Below are 10083 nucleotides of genomic sequence, written 5' to 3'. Positions count from 1 at the left end.
CGATTGATGGACCAAGTCATTCCGACACAACTACGATCAAACGTATTTGTCTATCTGGACGATCTTCTGGTGATAGCTCCTGACTTCCAGACGCATCTGCGATATCTTCGTTTGGTAGCACAATGCCTGAAACGGGCAAATTTGACGATAGGGTTAAAGAAGTCTAAATTTTGTTTGAAATCTTTAAAATACCTTGGGTTTATCATTGGGGGTGGAAAGCTGCAAATGGATCCAGAAAGAGTCTTGGCTATACAGAAGATTCCTGATCCGAAGAACGTAAAGGAGTTACGAAGCTTCCTAGGTACAGCAGGGTGGTACAGACGATTCATAAAAAACTTTGCATCCATTGCAGCACCGCTAACTGACGCCCTCAAGAAACATCCAAGGGGCAAGTTTTCCTTGTCTCCGGAGGCTGTCGAGGCCATAAAGCACTTAAAGATGGCGCTAACTACAGCCCCAGTATTAGTCCATGCTGATTTTAAACGTCCATTCTTTATCCAATGCGACGCCTCTAACTATGGAGTGGGAGCAGTATTGTTCCAGTTGGACGACGAAAATTCAGAACGTCCCGTAGCTTTCTTCTCTTCCAAACTGAATAAACATCAGATTTTGTATTCCGTCACTGAAAAAGAATGTCTGGGAGCGGTATTAGCAGTTGAAAAGTTTAGGCCTTACGTGGAGCTGATGCCGTTTACTGTGATCACGGACCACGCAAGCCTAAAGTGGCTAATGTCCCTCAAGGATCTAAACGGGCGTTTGGCAAGGTGGTCTTTAAGGCTTCAGAGTTTCAACTTTAAAGTTGAGCATCGCAAGGGAACTGAAAACGTGGTTGCTGACACCCTGTCACGCTGCATAGCAGAGCTGAGTTTCGATTTATCTGATGCCATTGGGTTTCAGACGACAGAATTCGAGTCCGCGGAATACCAAGAATTAAGAGAAGAAATTAGTCGAAATATAGCAACATTGCCTGATTTACGCGTAGATGGAGGATTAGTCTTCAAAAGAACGACATTCGAACATCTTGACGACCAAGTAGAAGGCTCAATTTGGAAGCTGTGGATCCCGGCAGGAATAACATCTACACTAATAGCGAACGCGCACGAGGATCACAAAGCTGCACACGGGGGATGAAAAAGACACTTCATCGTCTGAAACGTCATTTCTACTGGCCGGCTATGACGACACAAGTGCGGGAGTATGTCCGGAATTGCACCAAATGCAAGGAATCAAAACCACCAAATTATCGTTGTCAAGTCGGAATTGGTCAAGAAGTAGTCACGGAACGGCCGTTTCAGAAGATCTATATAGATTTTCTTGGAAAGTATCCCAGGTCCAAAAAGGGACAAGCATATATATTTGTTGTTGTAGATCATTTTTCGAAATTTACCTTTTTAAAAGCGATGAAGGAGGCGAGTGTTGGGAAAGTGGTCGAATTCCTGGTACACGAGGTGTTTTACAAATTTGGCGTACCTGAGGTAATTCACTCCGACAATGGGAAACAGTTCGTGTCGAAAATATTCCAAGACATGATCACTGCATTCGGCATTCAACACATGCGTACCGCTGTATATTCACCACAGAGCAACGCAGCCGAGAGGGTAAATCGGACCATTCTAGCTGCAATTAGAACGTATTTAGAAAATGATCATCGAGACTGGGACCTATACTTACCGTGGCATGAGGCCACGGGTGTAACACCGTTCTTTGCAGTATTTGGACAACAGATGTTCCTAAATGGAAACTGCTACAAACTGGCAAGAAAACTGCAGTCTTTGACAGAACATCAAATAACGACGCTGGATCCAGTAGATAAGCGCCAACTTATCCGCGATCACATTCGGGAGAATCTCCATCAGGCATATGAACGCAGCAGTCAGCGCTATAACAAACGGGCGCGAGTTTTCCATGCCAAGCCTGGCCAAGAAATCTACAGACGCAATTTCACTCAGAGTGATTTTGGAAAGATGTACAATGCCAAGTTTGCTCGAAAATATGTGAAATGCCGAGTCATACGCCCTATAGGGAACAATGCCTACGAATTGGAGGATCTGGGGGGGAAGCCTGTTGGGATTTTCCACGCAAAAGACCTAAAAATGTAAATATAAATAGTGGATGTAGCTGTACCCGTACACACGCATACTTACATATATACCTGGGTAGCAAAACAAGAGTCTAGTGGGTGTAGGCCTACGTTGGGCACAAAAGGCGAATCGGGGGGCAAGGCAGGATAGCAAAGTTGTTGTTTTGATTATTAAAAACACTATAAACACAATTTCACGGCAAGTCAATCTTTCAATGTTTACAAATAATTCGCTTCGGCCAGCATTCTCGCGAATTTTTGTGTGGTGTTGCAATTGAAAGCTATCGACAGGGGAATATCGCCCTAAGAGATGGTAGTGTGACCAGTTTTTCAAAGGTTACCAGGGCCAAGAAACAGAGGGGAAGTGTGGAGAGTAAGAGGCGCTCTGGTTGACGGTCAGAAAAGAGAACCTTAATCCGCTCTTAGATTCCACCACCTCCCCTGGCCCAGAAGTATCTCCACCCACACCAAACCATGAGGAACTGCACCCACACCGATAGCTGAATGAGAGCCGAGCGGCTACGTGATGCAAATGGAAGAGGTCTCTGCCGTTGGCGAAAACCCGAGAAAGGGATCAGGGAAAAAATCGGGTGATGCTGGTGCTGGGCAGAGGGTATAAATAGGGCTGAAAGGGATCAGGCCACCATGAGTTCCGAAAAATTCTTACAGCAGCAAGTGGTTCGGGAAATTTGAAGTGAAAATAATATATATAATATTAAAAGTGAGTTAGATGATGGGGTAGTGGCCATCATTCTAAAGTGTAGTATCATGATAATATAACGTACATCTTCAGAAAAGGAAACGGGACGAGTTTGGCCGAGGAAATAGGACAGGCAACCGGGACCGGGTAAAGAAGGCACCGTCAACGAAGAAGTAAGTCCGTTCCAAAGAAACAATTTAATATAAAAAAAAAAAAAAGGGAAAGTAAATTTAAAATTTTCCGGTTAAGGTCACCGTTGGCGAAGTAAACAAATAAATAAATAAAAGAAATAAAATAAATTATACGATATCTGGACCACGTGCAACCGGCTCCGGGCCAGACCACGACAGGAAGAATTATTCCTTTAGCCATATACATACCCAAAACCTTTTGATTTAGCCGCACCACACTGGCACGGGATTTGTTTTCGTTGAAATTTTTCTTGTCGACTATAAAACAATATTGCTCTACAAAAGTTAAAATATGAACTCAGCATTGATGAAAGACTTAAAATAGTTTTTAAGTAAATTAAATAAAACATTCCCCCTTAATATTAGTTAAAATTTCGTCCCAATAATTTAAATGAAAGTCGTTCGTCCACCTTAATCTAAGTTTATATGTTAATTTATTGAATTATTTATGCACCACTAAACTTATATATATATCCCACATACATACATCATATATTGTTTATTAACACATGTCCTAAATAATTTAAATAGTATTTGTAAGTAAAAAGAATTTGATATAATCAGAATTTCGTGAAACAAGGAAAAGAATATACATTTGCATAAAATTATATATGTAAATTTGCGGAGGTCTCGCAGCAGTTGGGATGTAAATTAGCAAGTAAAGTAAATAACCTACACAACTATATGCGAATGTAGAAAGAGGAAAAGTCTCACATTAATAAGTTTAGAAACCCCGAGATAAAAATGATCTCAATATTAAACCCCTGGTTGGAGCTCCAAATAGGTAGGGTAATTTAAATGAATAATCATGAATTGATCAATATTTATATATTCGTATATGGGTCAACAAAGGTGTAATTAAAAATTTAAATCAATTTCAAAGGAAGTGTTGCCGTATGAATTTGACATCGCAGCTGTAGCAAGGGGATGCAAATATATGCGTTAGGTTAACAGGAGATATAAAGCAAAAATTTAAGATGAATGTTTATGGTTAATAATAAAATTGTAACGTGAGGATGTTGTGCTAAGTGTTCGTCTATGGGGAGGGGGAAATGAGACTGACCCTGGAGTAGGCTGATGATAGCCATCGGAAGGGAGATTTGGCGAAGGATGCATGCCGGATCTCAGGCAGGGTGGGGGGTGTCGGAGTACATCACCTAAACTCCAAATTGTTCGGTGCAAGTAAAGTTTCCAGTAACGTCCAATGTTTATCATTATTTATCCTATTTTGTTTGCATTTCGTTTTGTTTACATTTGATTTTATTGATGTCGTCGGACTGAGATGGCCGATCAGCTGGGCTATTGTGCGGACTGAGGGCTGGGAAGAACCCCACCACGAGATGGACTGGCTAGCCGGCCTTGCCCCATCGAAGAACCAGGTCCGTAACAACTCCGCACGGCTTTACTTGCTCCTTCACGTTGTTTCACTGGTTACTGGTTCACTTGATGACTGTTACATGTTGACTTGGTAGAAATCGACTGATCCAGCTTCCTGCGCTCGGCCGGTTTATATAGGCCTCCATTTACCGCTAGTTATCGGCGTCTCCTTGCCTCCTGGTCAAAAGTCCACGGTTTTACGGTTCGACCTTTCGCCCTCTGCGTACGGCACCAATTTCAGGGTTCAAAGTCCAGTGCCGTCCCGTTACTTCCTTCAGCACACGGCCCTTCGCCGCTCTCTTCTTTTGCTGTCCCTCTCGGACTCTCCCTGCCCTTGTCTGGTGCTGAGTGCACCACTCTCTCTCACCGCACTACCGTTACTACGGGCGAATTCGCCGCGTAACTGGTAACTGGTAGGCCACTGCTTGCATGCGCTTGCACGAAAATATTCGTGCAAAGAAACTTGTTGTATAAGAAACTTGTTGTTGTTGTATAAAAGTTAAAAAAACTCATGGGCTATATACGTAAAAGCGGTTCTAACAAATAATATTAAATTTGCAAAAAAGGAGAATAAATAAAATAAAATCAAATAATCTTTTGTATATATTAGCCGTGCAAAACTGTTATTATAACCGTGAAAAGTTTTGCTTTTTTTAGCGATGCCCCGCTTAATAAGCTACTTTTCAAAAAGCCGTAGAGCAAACATTTTTTGTAACGCCCTGCTCAGCACGCCCTGCTCAGCACAAAATTGTTCCAGAATTTGGCAAACAGACACCGAAATATTTTATTTTTTGAATCACTTTTGAATGGAGCATCGGATCCATTCAAATTGGGTGTCCTTCGACGAGTGTTTTCAGCAACATTTTTACTGTTCTAAAAAAGTGAAATAAAAAAATTTTTAGAATGCCACTTTCACCACCCTTTCTCCAGAACTAAAAAAATTGTTTTTTTTTATCTTTTAGCGATACATTTCTATTGCTGTATTGCTTGTTACTATCGGACCATCGCAACAGATTTTTAATTCTGCAGTTATATATTGTAGTCTCCGATGCACAGGCTCCTGGTACGCATGTTCAATACATGTACAGCCGTCCCTACCAGTGTTGCCAGATGAAAACCCATCTTTCCCCCTAAATAATCCCGCAGAACTCATATTTCCCCCTAAACAATCCAGTTTTCCCCCTAATTTATCGCATGTTTAATTAAAAATAAATAATTTCTTCTTTTAATTTTTGATTTGCGTTGCTCTCCACTTACATTTTATTTTCAGCAATTCAAACAAATCTATTAAATCGTTGCTGTTGAAATTCAAGTAGGTAAATAAGAAAAATAACACGAATAAAAAGTATTTTATAAACACTTTCTTATACAATATGTAGAGTGTACTCTTGGGCGTACACCGCAACCAAACTATAAATAATTTGTAAGTATTTATGTTATGCATTTATTTTTTATACCCTTGCAGGGGGTATAATGATTTAAAGTTTGTAACGCAGAAAAGGAGACGTTTCCGCCCCATAAAGTATATAAGTTAATTTCCAGGATAATTTAAACCCAAAAAATAAGTTTTGAACGTTTTATTTCTTTGAAGTTCAATTTGAGACTGACTTTATTCATTTCAAAATACCCTGATCTAAGCTGTGGGTTGGGGCAGCGACGTCGACGTCGCGGAAGAGACCGCGGCGGTGGCCTAGCTCTGATGAAGTGGCTGAAACTGCAAGGTTTGCAGAATCAGAATTCTGATATTGCGCTGTGGCTACTAACCGGGTGCGTGTGTTTATGTTATTGAACTTGCGGGTTCTTGACCGTTGTATTGAAATGTTGCAATGTTGCAATATTTCTCGGAAAAAGTGAAGAAATATTTCTGTGATTAACTCTCCCTCCTTAAAAACCCTCTTGTCCTCAAGAGGTGTTAGAAATAAGGAATATTATTAAATTCTGGAATTATTCTTTTAGGAATTGATATAGTATTAGTTTTGTTGTTTAAAACTTGTGGTGTTGGTTCTTGGACATGTAGGATTACTTTTCCTTTTCTGTGGACACAGTTTACAATGATCAAAGTAAGAACAATGGCGCAAATTAGTGTAACTGTGGTTATTCGGTTTATTTTTATATGTAGAGCTTCCAATGCTTCTAATCACAGAATTTGTATGCGTTGTGCTTGCAGTGGGGTAATTTGAATTAGTGGGATTTCGGGTTTCATAATTATTTTTTCTTTGTTTGTAAAATTTTTCCCATTTATATTTATAGTTTCGTTTAAAAATGTAATCATAAAAGTTCCTCTGAGTTGATGTGAAATATTGTTTGAATTTAGGCTGCCGTTGAAGTCATTTAAGAGTAGTATGCCATCGTCTATTTCCTCTATTGGTTCAATGTGGTCCGAGTTACTATAATCACACAGCGATTCCTTTCCCTGAGCTAATTTTGAAATACATTTTGAATTACTTAAATTAACAATTTTTCTTTTTTTACAAATTTTGAAATAGTTTGAAGTTTTACAATCATGGGGTAGACCTAGCTTTACATTGCAATGTAGTTGGTTTCTGATAACAGGCTTTAAAAGAAGATTTTCATAATTAGTTGGTTCGAGTTCAGGTATTTTTATTAAGTAAATTATAGTTGTTTTATTATGTAAGACAGACACATCAACAAATTCCAGCGTCTCCTCAATGGATAACGAGGTTATGTTATTTTTCTGAGATATTTTATTTATTTCGTTAAGATCAGGTTCGTTTAATAAAAGAGTATTAATTACGTTAATTTTGGCCCATTGTATTGCAAATTTAATGTTTCCTATTTCTTCTTTTATAAGTCTAACTTGTGTTTGCAAACTTGACGCAATGTCATTATTAAAAAATCTGTCTTTTTGAATTGAATTTGCTAGCATATTAGAAGTGGTTGTTAAATTATTTATTCTGTCTTGAAGCTGATTATTGATAATAATTTGGTCGTTGTTATTTTTAATTAAATTATTGAGGTTACTTTCTATCATAACTAAATCTTCATGATCTGGGTTACCTGCGATATATTTCCAAGCTGAGCCAATTATATTTATTGACCTAGCTTGACGGCTTTTTGTTGTTAAGGTAAGTGTGCTTAGAGCAGAAAGTGATTGAATTATTTCGTGGGTCAGAGTATGATAATGTAAACTATTTTTTAATCTGTTCATTGTGTGTTCTCTTATTTGTAGTAGTTCCGTTTCAATATGTTTTAAATTTATGACGTGAACTAATTTTATTGTTGATATCTGTAATTTTCCTATACCCTTATGTATTGTTATGGTATGTGCATCGGTATAGTTTGTTATTTCGGTGGTCGCGATTGCCATTGGTATCATAAAAACAACATCCTGTAATTAAAAAAATGTCTCATTAAACAACGGTATTGTTGGGTTATGGGCCGATCCCTCACGAATGGATCCCCAAGCGGACAACAACTGTAACTGTTATGGGTAATCTTATTTATTATAATTTTTTATTTTACATTTTTAGTTTCGGACTGACGTGGACATAGATTTCTTAAGGAGTTTCGGACTTAGATACCTTTAATATTACTTTTATGAACTACTCTTCCTGCTTCTGTTAAAATAGTTGTATTTCTATTTTCTTTAACAATTTCATTTTTAAAACGTGGTGATATTTTAGAGCCTAGTCCGGTATTCTGTTTTACAAATATTTCTTGTCCTGGTAGATCTGATCTTATACGTTTCCTTTCTTTATTGTGGTTTTCTAAATCTATCAATTGTTTTTGTTTAAGTTTTTCTATGTTATCCTGTCTGCTTTTTTATATTGTTCTGGGTCGGTATTATTATTTCTGCCAAAAAAAATTTCTAATGGTCTTTTCTTTGTTACTGAATGTATTGTGTAAGTGTATTCGTAAATGGCTCTGTCTAACAATTCTTCAAAGGTATTGTATATTTGTTTGGTTTTAAGACATCTCATTATTTCCGAAAGGGTCGAATGAAATCGTTCAATCTGTCCGTTAACTGAGCTTTTGTAGGGAGGAGCTTTAAAAATGGTTATATTTAACTGATCTCTCATCATAAAAGTAATAGATGCTGAATTGAAAGCCTTTTCATTATCCATTACTACAAATTTGGGTACCCCATAGTAGAATATTATTTCATGTAACTGTTTCTTAATGTCTTCGGTAGATTTCGATTTTATAATTTTTACCTGAGCTAGTTTGGAAAATTTATCCATTGCGGTCAATACTAATTTTTTTTCGGTTGAGAAGATGTCAATATGGATTATGTGTCCAGGGTATTCAGGAATTGGAGTTTCTTTAATTTCTGGGTTGGGTTGATGCCTATCATATTTTCCTTCTTTACATATCCTACATTGTTTAACTAATGTCGTTATTTTTTGTTTCATTTTGGGGAAATAATATTTTTCTGCAAGTTGGTTTTTTGTTTTCTTCTGCATTTCTATGTGCTCTGTTATGTGTTTCTAATATTAGTTCTTCCTGTTTAATTTCTTCTGTCAAATCTTCTACTTTAATTTGTGTGAACCTGATTTTAATGGATCTGAAATGTTCTGGATAAATTCGCTGTATTTCTCCCATTATCTCTTCTGATGTGAAAATTCCATTAAGGATTGACGGATTTAAATGTTTTTTTAATATTTCAATAAGATTAATATTCTGAAAGTTTGGTCGAGTTATAACGTGTCTATGAAAGGTGGGGAACGGAATAGTAAATTTGTAGTCAGGGGGGTTTTCTTTATAACTAAATATCTGGTTTTTAAAGGCATTTATTGGTACTTCCACGCTGGGGATGAGGTTATGACCAGAGCTCTGTGCGCTGTGTTGTGTTGCTGTTAATGAGTTAATTTGGTTGCTTTTAGGAATCCTAGACAAAGCATCGGCCACTATGTTTTCCTTTCCGGGTTTATAAAGTAGTTCTTTATTATATTCGTCAAGATATGATTTCCATCTCTTGATCACTATCCCTCCATTCCAATTACAATCGTGTGTAAGTGGTTCGTGGTCAGTATAGATTTTAACCTTGGTTCCACCGTAGAGATATCCTCTAAGTGTTTTTACTGCCCATGAAATGGCTAACACATTTTCTTTGCCGTTTCGTAGTTTTCTTCGGTTTGATATAGTGTTCTAGATATGAAGACTATAGGTCTGTCTTTTTGTAAAAGTACTGCTCCGATTGCATCTGTTGTCAACACAAATTCCTCGTTAAAATTTGGATACTGTAATACTACGTCTTCTGAGATTAAGGTGCTTTTTAATTTATTGAAGGCCTGAATGGCTTCACTATTGAAGTGAATAGATTTCTTCGATGAAGCTTTCTTCGAAATTCTCCCATCCTCGCCCCTGAGTAATGTGGTGAATGGTTTTGATAGTGCAGCGTAGCCCATAATAAATCGTCTGTAATACCCTGATAGTCCAAGGAAAGATCTTAATTCCTTAACGTTTTTGGGAATGGGGTAGTTAGCGATGGCCTGTACCTTTGTTGGATTGGTTTCTATTCCTTTGTCTGAAATTACAAATCCTAAAAATTTGACTTTACTTTTGAAAAACTCGCATTTGTCCAATTGGCATTTTATGTTAGCATTATTTAGGGTTTCAAATATTGTATCTAAATTTTTGAAATGAGATTGTGCGTCTGGACTGAAGACAATTATGTCATCGATATAGATATAACAGATTTTCCCTTTGTGTTCCCTAAGAATGTCGTCTAGGGCACGCTGAAAAATAGATGGTGCGTTTTTCAACCCAAATGG

The 10083-nt window shown here is 37.7% G+C and overlaps 1 protein-coding gene across 1 annotated transcript; it reads left to right on the top strand.

The window, feature by feature from the left end:
• The first annotated feature begins 1400 nt into the window (after window positions 1–1400).
• LOC121467487 lies at window positions 1401–2099 on the top strand. The gene has a single exon (XM_041708909.1). It carries the CDS (start codon window positions 1401–1403, stop codon window positions 2097–2099), a length of 699 nt encoding a protein of 232 aa, XP_041564843.1.
• The last annotated feature ends 7984 nt before the right edge of the window (window positions 2100–10083 follow it).

This window comes from Drosophila elegans, unplaced genomic scaffold (genome assembly GCF_018152505.1).
Source record: "Drosophila elegans isolate 14027-0461.03 unplaced genomic scaffold, ASM1815250v1 contig_411, whole genome shotgun sequence".
Lineage (NCBI taxonomy): Eukaryota > Metazoa > Arthropoda > Insecta > Diptera > Drosophilidae > Drosophila > Drosophila elegans.
This window is presented reverse-complemented; position numbering and strand designations above follow the sequence as displayed.